Genomic DNA, 15,972 nt, shown 5'->3' with positions numbered 1-15,972 from the left:
GACCCAACCCAGCCTGACCCAACCCAGCCTGACCCAACCCAGCCTGACCCAACCCAGCCTGACCCAACCCAGCCTGACCCAACCCAGCCTGACCCAACCCAGCCTGACCCAACCAGCCTACCCCCAGCCTGACCCAACCCAGCCTGGACCCAACCCAGCCTGACCCAACCCAGCCTGACCCAACCCAGCCTGACCCAACCAGCCTGACCCAACCCAGCCTGACCCAACCCAGCCTGACCCAACCCACCTGACCCAACCCAGCCTGACCCAACCCAGCCTGACCCAACCCAGCCGCCCACCCGCCTGACCCAACCCAGCCTGACCCAACCCAGCCTGACCTAACCCAGCCTGACCTAACCCAGCCTCACTCGTTGTTGTGCTGATACACGTGTGTCTTCGATTATATATAGGGACACCCTGAAATGCCTTTTGTTAATAATAGTTTTTAATCTTTAATAATATTTCTTACGATAGCGATTGTAGTAGTAATAATAATAATTATAATAATAATAATACTGATAATGATAGTATTGATTATAATATTAATAATAATAGTAATGGTAATAGTGATGAAAATGAGAATGGTAATGGTAATGGTGATTGTTATGGTAATAGGTATGAAAATGGTAATGGGAATGCGAGTAAGCATGGTAATAGAAATCGGAATGAGAATGGTAATGGAAATAAGAATGAGAATGGTAATAGGAATAGGAATGTGAATGGTAATAGAAATGGGAATGAAAATGGTAATTGGAATAGAAATAGTAATGGAAATAGAAATAGTAATGGAAATAGAAATGGTAATAAGAATCGAAATGGTAATGGGAATGGAAATGATAATGGGAATGGTAAAGTAATGGTATGAGAATGGAATATGTGATTATATATATCAGTTCAACGCAATCGTTTACCGAATATATATAAAGTTACGCCGATTGTTATTCTACGCGTTTCGAGTAAATGTAGTCGATCTCCGAACGCGGATGGAAACTGATGTACGCTTTCGATTGTTATTTTATACGATTTCTATTCGATTAAACGTAGTCGATTTTCGATCGCGAAATGAGACGAACGTTCTTGCTCTCCTGAATAAATTTTATCGCTTTACAACGTGATTGAATATTCCGATATAATCATCATTCGATAAATGAAATATCGAGATATACGGATTCATATTTTTTTTATCGTATAAACTAATGAATTTTATATCTGTATAAGGAAAGACGGAATGATGTAATGATACCGTAAAGTAATAAAGATGATAAAGTTGAAACTTTGAAGAGAAAAGGAGAAAGATGAAAATGATATTTAATATTGTTTATTATAATTTCGGATCACCCGATTCCTTTTTCCATTTATTATTGTTATCCGATATTATTCCGATTAAATTATGTTTCGAATGGTCAATAGTGGAACAAGAATATACGATTGATGCCATCTATCTCCTTTATGATCCGCTACTTCCTCCGCGTATAGATAGATCGCGCTAGTGTTCCACTCCTAGCGAAAAAAAAAACTATTAATTCTTTCTTTTCTTGATTAAGTATTTCGATCATCAATTTTTTCTTTTTTAAACATCTTTTATAAACTGATCTTTATAAACTATCCTTCCAATTTTCTTTTTAAATAATTAAACCTTCCGATCGTAAGTTTTTAACAATTTTTTCATCGCTTCGTTCGTACGCATCTGTTCGTAAAATAACCATTTCATTTTTTTCCTCTTTTTTTTTCTCAATATTCTAATAAATTTCCTCTCCTCGATTTAGACCATCGATGTAATCCAAACTCCCAAGTTTTTAAGAAGAGAGTTCATATTTCTCTATTCCTTCTCGATTTAAAGTAATCCATCCGATGATAAATGTTTAAATGTTTCATTTCTTTCTTTCTTTAAATTTTCAAATATATTATCCTTTTTGTTTTATCCTCCCCGATCCTTTCATTCTTATTCGTTATAATTCCGATTCTTCCGCTTTCTTTAATCTAATCTTCTTTTCCTTCGATATTAAATTTTTAATTTTTGTTAATCTCCTCTAAACCATAAATAATTCGTTTCCAAATTATATTTCTTATATTTTCCTTCATGTAAGAAAAAAAAAAAAAAGATATTTCTTTTTATTAATTTTGTTTCCTATAATCCTTTTCTCTTTTCTTCTTTCTACTTTCCGCTTCTTTAATTTTTGCTTTCTGCCGACAGTTTTCTCGTATTACCGCTAGACATCCGATACTTTTCCGCGCCATTAAACTGATAATCTCGCTTCGAGTAGCCGGGAAGTCAGCTCCCGCTTTCCGGGAGCAAAAGCCGGTGCGAGTGACCCCGATGATGTAGTCCTCCTCGTCTAACCTCCGCCGGTGTCTCCTGCAAAATTCGAGTCCGGCCCGGGGGACACCCCCCGGACCGGAGAGAGTGGTCTCCTGGGTGAAAAACCCCCTAGACCTGAGAGGGACTTCCCAAGTCCGTAGCGGGAGAAAGACACCGAGGGTCATTCCCTCGTGGCAAGTTGAGAAGTTGTCCGTCGCTCGCGAAAAAAACGCGAGTCGAGAAACGAGTCTCGAACCCGAGTCTTTCCGCGTGCGGAAGAAGCAGCGTTCCGACTTGGCCACAGCCCCTCTGGCGAAAATTTTTAATTTTCGGCTATTTAAGGTTCTCGAGAACGCTTTTCGCGAATTTTTTCTTTTAATTTTTATTTTCTTTTGTCTTTCCGAATCGTATTCCATCGTTTCATCGCTGGAAGAAACGTTTTTATTAAAAAAAAAAATTAAACTATAATCCGTACTATAAGAATCGAACCGTCCATCATTGATGCGTTGTTTGTCGATGTTCGATCTGACGACTTATCCATCCGTAACTTTCTTCGAATTTCCGATTCGATCTATTTTTCATTGTCTCTTTTAAGAAATTTAACTTCCATCGTATTCTTTTTTTTTTCTTTTTACTTCGTCCATGTTCCGGTAAAAATTCCTCTGTTCCAAAAGAAAAAACGATCGTTCGAAATTAAAACGAAATTACCGAAAATTAAAACAAAAATCATAAATACGAACGAAAAGATCGAGAGAAAAGATATCGTAATTAAATTTATTAATTATCGTTAGAACTGCTAAAGCGTAGAAAAAAATTAGAAGAGAAAAGCAACGATAAATTTGCCAAAAATGTATTAAAAGATACTTTTGCAAAAAAGAATAAAAAGCGTATCTATACTTTAACTATTTCTATTATATTTATATTATATTGTAATAATACCAACGAGAAATGATTAAAAAATTGATAAAGTAAACAAAAAAAATCATTAAATGTTTTTTATGTTTTTATTAATGCGTCTTATAATTTAATTATAATAAAAAGAAAATTAAAAAAGACTAATTATCGAAAATATTATTGATATTAAAAAAATTAAACGTTAAATTTTAAAGAAACGAAAAATAATAAAATGAACGTATCGTAATGATATAACACCGATTGATAAAATAGTAAAATTAATAATTAATAAAATTACAAATATTATTACGAATATTATAGTGAACGTGAATCGCGAGAAATAATAACGCATCGGTTATTGTACGTATCATTATTGTATATATTCGTAGTCGGTTTCGGAACACGGAACGAAACGACGTGTTTCTCTCTGCTCTCCGAGTAAAGAGAATCACCGTGAATAAAATATTATAATGTAAAAATTTATTTAAAAAAATAAGAATATTAGTAGTGTAAAGATTATTAATGAATTTTATAAGTTATATAATAAATCGTTTCGAAGAGAGGAAATTTTTTAATCTTTAAAATTGTGTAAACTTTGAACCGCTGTATCTCCGAAGATTATAGCGATACCTACGATTTTCTGATATGGTTACGATCGGAAAACATTGCTTCTTCGATTTAATTTTCATTCGTTATTCTGTGTCGCGGACTTTGAACGCTATCGTCGTATAAATATGAAGAGAATCTTTGGAATTGTGTAAATTTTCGACTGCTGTATCTCCAAAGATAGTAGCGATACAGCGGTACGATTTTTTGAGGTTACGAGCGGGAAACGTTGTTTTTTATAATGCGGAAAAAAAAATAACAAAGAGCTTAATTAAATGTAAACGATTGGATAGATTTAAACGATACTGATAATTGGAACGAGAATAACCGCAAAATTAAAAAGATGAACGAAAGAAATCTTTGAATCTTTTTTTACGTCTTATAAATTAATAATAATGAAAAAAAATTAAAAAAAACTAATTATCGAAAATATTATCGATAAAAAAAATTAAATCGTTAAAATTTAAAGAAACGAAAAATAACGAAACGAACCTAACGGAATGATATATTTTTATCCTTAGATTCGTAAAATGTAAAAAAAAGTGAAAATTAATAATAGGTTACGAATATTATAGCGAATAATATAGCGAACGGTAAATAGTGGCGCGATGTCGTGTCGATTGGTATTGTATATGTATCGGTTAAAGGTAATCATTTTCCAAATACGAAACAGCGTGTTCCTTTCATTGTGTTTGTATACCGATTAGACGTAGTCGGTTTTCGAACGCGGAACGGGACGGACCTATTCCTTTCTGCTCTCCGAATAAAGATTTTATCGATGTACGATATATTGAATAAAATATTAAAATGTAAGTAATTGTTAAATAAATAAAATATGTAAGAATACAATTATTGATACGTAAATCGATAAAAAGAAGAATTAAATATTCGTCGAATACGAGGATACGATAAAATAAAAAACGAAACGAGTCGAAACGTAAAAAAAAGAATAATCCTTTAACCGGTTAAATTTATTTAATACTTAGAGATTAAAAAAAAAAAGAAATAAAGAATCTTTTAACCGGTTTATTTTTAATTTAAATTTAATTGATACTTAGCGATTAAAAAGAAAAAAAAAAGAATGTAATAATCAAAATCGATAAATAAAGCAAAAACTTCGAATCGTTCGATTTCTTTTATTTAATTTCATTTCCAATTTATATTTTTTTTTCTTTTTTTCTTAATATTGGAATATTAAAATATCGTTAAAATTAAATCATCGAATTGAAGTACCGTTAATCGTATTAATCGTATTAATCGCGTTGATCGCGTAAGCCGTGAATCGAATATAAAGAAAAATAATGATAATAATAAAAATTAAGAAACGACGAATAAAGAAACTTGTGCGCGGAAAATAATCGTATAACACGTTTTTGAGAAAAAAATTATAATGAACGTTGAAAAGAAATAAAAAAAAAAAGAAAACAAAGAAATCATCGAATCGTATTTATCTTGTTATCATTTTTATATTATTTTCTTTCGTTTTTTTTTTTTTTTGCCTGAAACGACAATGATATAACGTTAATTGTAACGATATTTTAACGATAATTTAAAATTTATAGTTTTAAAAGAATTAAATTCAAAATTCAAATTTCTTTTCTTTCCTTTTAGTCTCGAGCGCCGATACGTTGATAATATTGATTTATATAATATTTTTATTTGTATAAACTGTAATTGGAAAATTCAAAAATTAAAATTTCGTTTAAAAATTAAAAACAAAAAAAAATAATAAAATGATTTTTATTACGATTTTTATTTCTTAAACCGCGTGTGGCGCGATGTTTATGTTATTAAATATCGTTATTTCGCACGATGATCTGCTGACGTAAAAAATTTTTTATAACTTTACGGTTTAAATAGAATTCCTGACGAAATAATCAACGCTTTGATGTTAATTTTAGCTTGAGATAATTAAAAAAAAAAAATATTACGTTTAATTAAGAGTCGTGGTTTATAATTGTACGGTGATATTACTGTAACGAATTATTTCGTTTGCTTACCTACCTCTCTTATGCTCTCTTAATGCGATCTTCTTGCTTTTTCATAAAAAAGAAAAAAAAAAAAAAGATATATTTGTTTATATTTGTTATATTTGCTAGACGTTTTATCTCTACGACGATCCACGATTGACTTCTCGCCCTGGTCATTCTTAATCACGCGTCCGATATTCGATGATTCGAATTAATTATCCGGACACGATTTGCGAGAGATTATTTGTTTATTTTCGTTTAATCGAATCGATTAATTTTTAATATATTAAAGCTCGTTATAATTAGTAAAATTTTATTCGTTCGATATATGATAAACGATAAATGAAATAATGATACGATCGAAAAAAATATTCGGACGTTTGACAAATTTATATTTAAATGACAATTTTTTATGAAAAAAAAAAAAATTGATTTAAAATTCTCTTTCTTCTTTTTTCGCGTTTTAAATGGTAAATATATTGAAATTAAAAATTATTTTTTTGTGGATAACAGACTCCGTACTTTATTTTTTTTTCTTTTTTTTTTTTTTTGTTTCAAACGAATTTATTATTTTTCTTTGATATACGCTATCGTTTTTCGCATATCCGATCGATTCGATTTATCGTATAGGGACATTTGTACGATTATTTGTCGACTATGTAGTTCGATTCTCTTCGATCGAAATTACATTTTTTCGTTTTTATCTATAACGTTTGGGCCATAAATCGATAGATCGTACATTTTTGGCCTACGTACGTTTGTAAAAATATTGTAAAAATATATTAAATACATTGCGATGGATAATACATATTCTTATAATTGAAAATTTTATTGATTTAATTCGCGTACTAAATATGAAAAGTATATTGGTTTATCGTTTGAACGTTACGAAATGAATCGAACGAAAATGTAATTTTAATTTGCGATACGTTGCAAAATGTCCAAATACTGTATCGTTGAACTGAGATACTAGGAACGAGTTGTGCGTAGTTGCATAAATATTCTTATATGACGAATACGAACCGTCGAACATGTAAAATATATATTAAAGATAAATAATAAATTCGTTTGGAATAAGAATACGAAATGGAATGTAAAGTTCGTAGAGTTCGTTATCGACGAAAGATAATTTTTTAATTTTTTAACGTATTAAATTGTTCGAAACGTGTCGCGAAAGAAAAAAAAAATTAAACCCGATTTATAAATCCGATTTACTTTTTTTTTTATATGTATATATAAAAAATTGCTATTTAAACGAATCGATATAAATTTGTTAAATGTCCGAATATTTCTTTCGCGCTAAATTTCTCCGTTCGTTTATCGCTTGTCGATGCAAAAAACTATACGTATTGAAGAAAAAAAATTTTCTCTAATTACGAATCCGTCGATATATTGAAAAACGATTCGTTCGATCGAATCGTGATAAAAAAAAATATATCGAGCGATGATCTTTTAGAAAGTAATGAACTGTTGAAAAAAAAAGAAAAGAATGTTGAAACGTTGGTAATAACGATTTGAGATTATGATATGTTTATCCTATCCTGTGTCGGTAACGTAGAAATTGAAATTACTGCGAACGTAAAAACATAAAAACGTAAACATTTTTTCGAAAAATGTTTTAATTTTAACTTTCGAATCGTCGAAAATTCTTCTCGTGAATATTGTTTTTAATCTAAAAGTTGTTTTTAATCTTAAATCAATTTTCAAAATTTTAGCTGAATCGAAGCGTACAAAATTTTCAAAGATACGGAAAATGACGAAATAGTTTTAAAAAAATTTTGAATTTTAACTTTCGAGTCGCGAAAGATTCTTCTCGCGAATATTGTTTTTATATATATAAAATGAATTTTTATTTGTCCGAATGAACTTGTTATTAAAATTTTATTTTATTAAATTGGATATGACGAGTTTTCGGAAATGCGACGAATCATTTTTATAGAAAAATCTCACGATTTGATATTATTTGCCTTATATTGTAAAAAAAAAAATTTTACGAGTAAATTTTTAATTTATGAATGATTCGATTTATATACGACTCTTTTTTATTATTCGTAACGTATGAATGCAACGTAATTAACGTATGAGTACAATCTGATACGTATAACGCGTAATGATATTTATGAAAGAAGTTATTTTCAAAATCTCTCGATTTTTATCGATTTATACGATGGAATTGAATGTCGTCGTTTCGAATTGTAGAGGGCATACCGAACGCCTTTTTGCATCGGTCGGTATTTGAAAGCGTATTTGAAACGCAAAGTTCCGTTGAATGTTACGTCTATTCTCTGCGTCTTCTCCGTGATATTGAATCTGCTCTATGCTCGTCCGATCCGTAGAGGAATACGTTGATTAACTTTATTTTATACGTACGTGTCGTACACGCGTCTGTCGTCCGTATTATTTAACGCGAGTGAATAAAATAATTTTTATCGGTGATAAATGCGACGATCGATGTAGATTGCGTCGCTTGTGATGTCTGTTTAAAAAGAACGCCATTGATTTCATCGTAACGTTATTTGTACTTGCGTACTTATCGTGAACGTGTTTTATTTATAAAAATTGAAATTATTTTATTTTGAAATTATGGATTTATTACCGTAAGTGGCATTTTACGTTATTTATTTCGTTTTTATATCGGTTTGTTCTACGTGGTAAGTGATGCGTCATAACCTTGATTTCATCTTTTGTTTAGAGAACATAATTCGACGTTTTGGAAAATTGGTAGATTAAAAACGTTTGAAGATTGGCCGTTTCAATCTTCTGACAATTCGTGCAATCCCGAGCGGATGGCTGCTGCTGGTTTTTATGTAGTGGGTGGTAAGAAAGAACCCGATTTGGTTGAATGTTTTATTTGTTCCAAACAACTTGATAGTTGGGATCCGGATGATGATCCCTGGTATATTTATTTTATTTTATTTTATTCGTTTAATAATTAATTATGGAATGCGAATAATTTTAACTTTTTGACTAATTTTGTATTCTTCTTGTTCGTTTAATGAATTCTTTGACGTATCGATTGATTGCATAACCTTATTTTGATTGCTTCTAGGAATGAACATATGAAACACGAATCGCAATGTTCCTTCATTAGATTGGGAAAATCGGATGAGACTACTTGGACTGTGAACGAATTGTTCGATTTGTTTAAAAGATATATGGTTAAGGAATGCGTGAGTATCTTTTCAAAATTAGAGATAGGATTATTTTATGAATACGATGCAAAATATGGGAAAGAAAATGTATAAATTTTATAGATACACGAATTGGACAAAGCTGTGATTAAGGCGAAAGAGGAAAGTGCACGATTGGTACGTGAAATACCTCATATTTATAAGAAAGTAAAGAAAGGAAAGAGAGTAAAAAATTAACGATATGCTCTAAAAAAATAAGAATTAAAATAGCGTTATTTATCCGATGATTAACGATGTGATCTTTTCTTTTTTTTAATAAAATTTTATATTTTAAAATAAATATGAATAGGGTTTTCTTTCGATGAAGTTATTTTCTTTTATCTGCGTTTATTTTGTTTTTTTTATTTTTATTTTTATTTTTATTTATTCGTTTATTTATTTATTTCTTTTTTCCCTCTCTTCTTCTTTCTCGTTTTTTCCATTTTTATTTTCTGTTGCAAACTAAGCGACGTTATATCGTATGCTAAGAATGGAACTGATAATTCGTTTGATAATAATCTGGCATTGACAAAAGTTATTAAGCGAAGTGTATAAGAGGCGATTATATCGCATTATGATAATTTATATCGTCTATTCTTGTCAAACTTTGTCGATTTTATCGGCGACATGTTAATCCTACGATATTAAAGGTAAGAGGAATTATCGTTGATCTTATAATGGTATCGAGGAAGAAGATTATGTAATGTCTTGTAATCGTAACGATCGTTATTTCGCATAATTTATAAACCTTTGATATATCGATTATAGATTTAGAAATAAACGTAAATTCGTTACGCGATGTCATTTTTGACGAAATTGTTTTAAAAAAGAAAAAAAGAGCATCGATACGATATTTGGTGGCGATAATATTGATATTTTTTTTTCGAAGGTATAATGATATATATTTGTGAGATAACTTTATAATTTTATATTATAAAAGATATTTGTATTTGCGTTGTAAAAATCATAATGATAAAATCGTAGATGTAAACCGTAAAAAAGAAAAAAAAATTTATTACGAATGATTTGATGATATTAAGTGAAATTTATGAATTGTAACGTTGATTGGTATCGGTTTTTTTTATCTTGAAATATAAGTAATTAGGGATTAAACGTATATTGTATAGTATGCTTGATATTTATCGTTACTCGTTACTATTTATCGCTGTATAGCTATTGTACTCGTTATTTATCGAATCGTTTCGAATCTTTGGCTTAGCTGTATTATCTATTCTATTGAAACTAGAATTTATTTCGATTAAAATTATCAAAATTTTTCATCCTGTTCCTTCGTAGGATATAACTCGATCGTCGAGTTCAACTTTTATATTAATATTGCTGTTAAAATAAATAATTTAAATTATTTGTTGATCCGTCTTGTCGATTGTTTTATTCCTTCGTTCGAACGTGTATACGATTACGTGATAGGTATCCGTATATGTAAAAAATAGATATACGGAAAATATCGAATATAGATACGCGTGTAATATGCACGTTATCATTCTCCTTCGATGTTGAATATACCTTTCCCGCATCAACTTTTACTACACGTTAAGCGTCTTATCCGCGGTTCCTTTCCCTTTTTGCTTTTAGTGAAGAGCACGTGTAAGTGCTGCTATAAAATGAATTCGCATCGACGGCATCGATTCAGTCGATCGCGACATGTCATAGGAATATTATTTAAGTATATGTCTGCTACCATTTTTCTTGATACGATACAATCGTGATCTTCTTCTTGATCGGACTCGTCCGGATTAGCCTTTTTTCTGGGTTAACGGTATTGAACGTGATAATAAAATAAGAACGTAATTTGAATCGTTCGAGCGATTTATATTCGATCTTTGAAAATATAATTTTTGTGTACTTTTTATTCCAACGTTGAACGGTTGAACGAAGAATATTTTCATTCGCGTAATGCTATCTACCTGCAAAGTATGTTGTAAGTACCTAATAGCGGAACCTATAAATCCGATATTGAAATTTCTCGATCTCGTTAAGATTAAAATACTTCTAATTGGCGTTATTTTATTTACAAAATTATTTACAAATATTATATCGTTGTTTATCTTTGGCAGACTTTTATATTTTTTAATTTACATATATATATATATATATATCGTTATTCTATATTTTGATGGTGATGTTCGAATACGAACGGAATATCGGTGAAATTCCGATTTATTTTGTATATTTGATAAATATAATTCGTTTTATAAGATAGAAGAAAGTATTGATTATTGTTAAAAAAAATTTATAAAAATTACGTGTATCGAAAGAAACGTGTTGAAAATTAATATTAATATTTCGTAACATCGTAGTTTTATCTCGATTGTGAGAATAACGACCGACAAAATATTTGTACGTGAAATATACGTAATGATGTATCGTATTAAAATATTCGTTTTAAACCCATTAATGCGTTTTATAAATTTGTCGTTGAATTCCTATGGTTAAATGATTTTTTATTTCGTAAAATTATTTCGTTGAACAATTTTGTAAAATAATAAAAACGAGATAAAAATATTGTTTTATTTCGTTTTATAGATTTTTTTCGAATTAATATATACGCGTTTAAATAATTATTAACATTGGTATATGTTTAAATTTGTTTTCGTGAAAAATTTCACGAATATTTTTGTGAATGCGATCATGAATGCGATAAAAAAAAAACTGTGTTTTTTAAAAATACGTTAAACAAAATAAAACGTATGTACGTGTATTAAAAGAAATAAACGTATAATAAAAGTGAAAAATAAGATTGTGGTCCGATTTATAAAGAGAGATTTTTTTTTTATTAAAAGTAAGGAAAATAACTGGTTTCGTATATACATATGAAGAGACTATAATTCGTCACAAATGAGTTGACAATCGCTTTACGTTATCTTTACAACAATTCGGTCTACCGATATAATCATTCGGAGTAAATCGTACCGAGATATTATTGGTACTTTTTGGCTTCTTGTATTTGGATTTTCCGTATATTGTGATAGATAAGATAAACTCGTTGATGCTGGGTCTGGTATTTGATTAAAGAATCGAGTAACAAAAATATATATATTCGTTCGATTATCGTTGTTTCGTTGATTGATTGGCGATCGTTAATAAAACGAATCGATGGAAACACGTATATATTGTTTCTTTGCTTTTTTTTTTGTTCTTAATCTTTTTAATATTTATTTTGAGAAAAATATTTTATTTCCCATTTAAGTTGATAACTTTTTGTATTATATATTATTTTGTATTATATATAAGTTGATAACTTTTTTCTATTTATCATTATCATCGATCTTCTTTGATCTTCTCTACGATCTTCTTCCGTACGATGCGAAAAAAAAAACTCGCACTATTTTCATAAATTTTCATAATAAGATATGAATGTATGTATTTGTATTTATAATCATCTTTTTAACGTTTTCATTATTAATGAAATTTATCATTCAAATTTTAATTTAATTTATTTTTTATTATTATTTTGTTTATTTATATAAAGAAAAGAAATTGATTTTTCATCAATTTTTATCTCATTTTTTTCATTCCTTTATTATTATTATATTTCGAATTTTCCTTTGTTGTACGATGTTCGAATGAAATTTCGATTATTTCTAAAATGCATTGTTCTTGACTTCCGTTCGATTTGCCTCATGTATATATATATATATATATATATATATATATACATAAAAACAAATCATATGTATCGTTATAGAAATCTAAACGATACATCTAAAATCTTGTATAACCTTTTACTTCGCATATGTTCATTTTCCAATTTCTCGCTCTTATATACGTGTAATGTACGTATAATGTATACGTAGATACGTATCGCTCTTGTCCTTTTTCTTCTTCTTTTCTTTTTTAGCTAGATTTCTCTTCCAGATTCAACCGATTATCCTTTTAATATAACGCATAAATCGAAATCGAAATTATTCGATGCCCAAGTTAGTGATACGTATAAGGAATTTGACCTTTACCTAGATAAGTTTGTACGGTTCGTTAGACAGCTGCCAATAGGGAAAGGCTTTGCCGCTAATCGTCATTCCTTCCGCGCTGTTGACCTCGGGCTTTCTTCTCTGTAAAACGTGAGTTTATTTATCCATACTATTATAATACGATAAGAGTTTGTTTATATGCAAACAGGTGGAAGAATACCGCAACGATGGATATTTGCGATAATGGGATTTTTAGCATTATTCAATGCCTATGCGATGCGTGTTTGTTTATCGATTACAATTACTGAAATGGTAATCCCGATGAAAAATGCGATTCATAACGATCAATATACTTGTCGGATAAATACTACGGAAAATGGAATGGACGATAACGATGTAAAGCCATCGAACGCAAAAAAATACGATTGGGACGAGATGATGCAGGTAATACGGACGCGTTTATACATCTTATAATATACGTACAAATATACTTGATGTATACTTGACGATGTGTAATGTTTATTGATTAATTACGATATATTATACTTTAGATTCACGTATATATTTTTTTTCGATCAGGGTATTATTCTATCGTCGTTTTACGTGGGTTATGTGATAACGCATTTACCTGGTGGAATGTTATCGGAAAAGTTTGGTGGAAAATATTCTCTTGGTTTGGGTATATTGGCGACGGGAATTTTCACGTTAATTACACCGATTACCGTGGAAATTGGAGAAGCGACAGGTTTGATCATTGTACGCGTATTAATGGGCCTTTGTGAAGGAACGACGTTTCCGGCGTTAAATGCTATGCTCGCACAATGGACACCACCGGAGGAAAGATCTATGATCGGTTCATTGGTATTCGCTGGTGCTCAACTTGGCACGGTATTTGCAAACTCTTTATCCGGCGTTATTCTTCGATATTCGATAATAGGATGGCCAGCTGTATTTTACGTGTTCGGTAGTATCGGAATTCTTTGGTTTTTATTATGGTTAGTGATATGTTATAATAATCCGGATACGCATCCGTTTATTTCCGAAAGAGAACGAATCTTTTTACAAGAAAGAATGCGAGCGCATACCCATAAAAAACCACCGTCGGTACCTTGGAGACACCTTCTTAAATCTACACCGCTTTGGGCATTGATAGCAGCACAAGTTGGTCATGATTGGGGTTTTTTCACTTTGGTCAACGATCTCCCGAAATACATGAGCAACGTGCTCAAATATTCGATCGATCACAACGGATTTCTTTCCGCTTTACCATATTTAACTATGTGGATTTGCAGTACGATAACATCCTGTCTAGCTGATTGGATGATCACAAATGGTCTGATGTCACGTACAAATGTACGTAAATTAGGTACTACGATTGCCTCGCTTGGACCAGGAGCATTCATTCTCGGTGCGTCTTATGCCGAATGTGACAAGACAACTGTTGTTATTATGTTCACCCTCGGTACAACGCTAATGGGTATGTATCGATATATTCTTAGGATACTTTTAAAGAATCGATCTCCGAGATACGAAATGAATATGAAAGAATGTTAGAATGTCGGAAAATTTATTTATTAAGTTATAAAGAGTACGCGTGATGAAGCGTGATAAAGATAGGCGGATATATATATAATAATATATATATAATATTATATAGAATGTATATATATATATATATATATATATATTCCTCTTAAATTGATTCTCTAAAGATATCTCGAGAATATATTAACACATTCTATGTTTAATGCTTCAGAATTTTTTATCGAATTCAGATTATTAATATTCGATTTATTTACTCTTTTTTTAGGAACATTTTATCCAGGAATGAAGGTAAATGCTCTAGATCTTAGTCCAAATTATTCCGGTACTTTAATGGCTCTGGTAAATGGAATAGGCGCTTTTACCGGCATTTTAACACCGTATATCGTTAGCATATTGACTCCGAATCAGGCTCTTCACGAATGGAGACTTGTATTTTGGATTGTTTTCGGCGTTTTTGTATTAACCAATATAATTTTTGTGCTGTACGCCAGCGGAGAAGTCGAATATTGGAATGATCCTGAATTCGTTAGAACCGAAAAAGAAAGGATACAAAAGAAAGTTATAGATGAAAAAATGGAAAAAATTCAGAAACCTCTTTCCTGAATAGGATAATTGAAAATATTTTTGTTTGATAAATTTCTCATAATTTCATGTAACGATCAATGTGCATTGATTTTTACAACTTAAATTATATGTACACATATTGTGATATATATATATATATATATCACACGTATTAGTACGTGTAAACAATACACGAATATCGAGTCGATATTCTTGACCATTTATCTTATTTATCTACAGACTTACTCGTTATATTTTTTATTAAAACGAAATAAGTTTTTCATTTATTTTCATTATCTGTGGAACGTATTTATTAATCGGTGCAAAAATTCGTTTCTTTTCATAGATCTAAATTTTTCATTAATTTCTTAGTAAAAGTAAAAATATGTTGCACATTTTTATTGAAATGAAATATTTTCTCGCGCTTTCTTTGTTGCATTTTTGCGGATCGATCGAACGCTGATATTGTGAAAAAGATATTATAAAATAAAACGTTTTTTTCTATTTCGATCTGAAAAAAAAAAAAATAAAGAAAAAAAAACGAACGAGTTTTTGTACGAATCTAATAATATTACTTTAAATTTCGATAGTTCGCTCTAGTCCAAGTTCGAAACAAATGATAAATCGAATGATTACGTGTGTGTATTAATCCACGCGTTACTCAAGCGAGAATAAAAGACAGATTTTGTTATTACATATTACATTGATGAATTCTCGCGATTAACGAGACTCGGTGTACCTGAAAAATATTTTTCTAATTACGTGTCTTAAAATAGATTGTGCGCATTGTTAAATATTGTCATTGAAATAAGTGAAGGGATAATGAAAAATCGTATGTGTAATTGTATATATGAATATTTAGAATAAATTATATGCGCATATGATATATAATTGAGAATTGGTATACGCACCGTTGATATGTACATGTAAAACTTATTGTTTGTATCGCGAAAGATAAATTTCTTTTGTCTCTTTAATGGGAAAAGAAATGAAAA

General features: G+C 30.2%; 2 protein-coding genes across 3 annotated transcripts; both read left to right on the top strand.

Annotated features, from left to right (window-relative positions):
• Positions 1-8,018: 8,018 nt before the first annotated feature.
• LOC409405 (baculoviral IAP repeat-containing protein 5) lies at positions 8,019-9,262 on the top strand. Its single transcript, XM_392920.7, has 4 exons — positions 8,019-8,366; positions 8,462-8,665; positions 8,819-8,939; positions 9,024-9,262. Exons 1-4 carry the CDS (start codon positions 8,353-8,355, stop codon positions 9,135-9,137), a joined length of 453 nt encoding a protein of 150 aa, XP_392920.1. The 5' UTR covers positions 8,019-8,352; the 3' UTR covers positions 9,138-9,262.
• Positions 9,263-9,335: 73 nt separating this feature from the next.
• On the top strand, positions 9,336-15,863 carry LOC410566 (putative inorganic phosphate cotransporter). 2 transcript variants are annotated; one of them, XM_394045.7, is made up of 4 exons: positions 9,336-10,878; positions 13,077-13,312; positions 13,448-14,345; positions 14,679-15,863. In XM_394045.7, exons 1-4 carry the CDS (start codon positions 10,854-10,856, stop codon positions 15,014-15,016), a joined length of 1,497 nt encoding a protein of 498 aa, XP_394045.4. In that variant the 5' UTR covers positions 9,336-10,853; the 3' UTR covers positions 15,017-15,863. The 2 variants fall into 2 exon arrangements, with proteins under 2 accessions (XP_394045.4, XP_006565666.1); XM_006565603.3 differs by lacking the exon at positions 9,336-10,878 and adding an exon at positions 12,878-13,018 and having other exon boundaries at positions 14,679-15,861.
• Positions 15,864-15,972: the final 109 nt, after the last annotated feature.

The sequence above is a fragment of the Apis mellifera genome, linkage group LG14 (assembly GCF_003254395.2).
Source record: "Apis mellifera strain DH4 linkage group LG14, Amel_HAv3.1, whole genome shotgun sequence".
Classification (NCBI taxonomy): Eukaryota; Metazoa; Arthropoda; class Insecta; order Hymenoptera; family Apidae; genus Apis; species Apis mellifera.
Note: the sequence above shows the minus strand (reverse complement) of the source record. Positions and strands in the feature narration are given on the sequence as shown.

Bases quoted from the DNA above. Each gene is read 5' to 3' on its own strand.
- LOC409405 (XM_392920.7), top strand. The intron at 8,666-8,818 runs GTATATTTATTT...GATTGCTTCTAG, and splicing joins GATCCGGATGATGATCCCTG to GAATGAACATATGAAACACG. The intron at 8,940-9,023 runs GTGAGTATCTTT...TAAATTTTATAG, and splicing joins GATATATGGTTAAGGAATGC to ATACACGAATTGGACAAAGC.
- LOC410566 (XM_394045.7), top strand. From the start codon at position 10,854: ATGCTATCTACCTGCAAAGTATGTT. The intron at 13,313-13,447 runs GTAATACGGACG...TTTTTCGATCAG, and splicing joins ATTGGGACGAGATGATGCAG to GGTATTATTCTATCGTCGTT. The intron at 14,346-14,678 runs GTATGTATCGAT...CTCTTTTTTTAG, and splicing joins CCTCGGTACAACGCTAATGG to GAACATTTTATCCAGGAATG.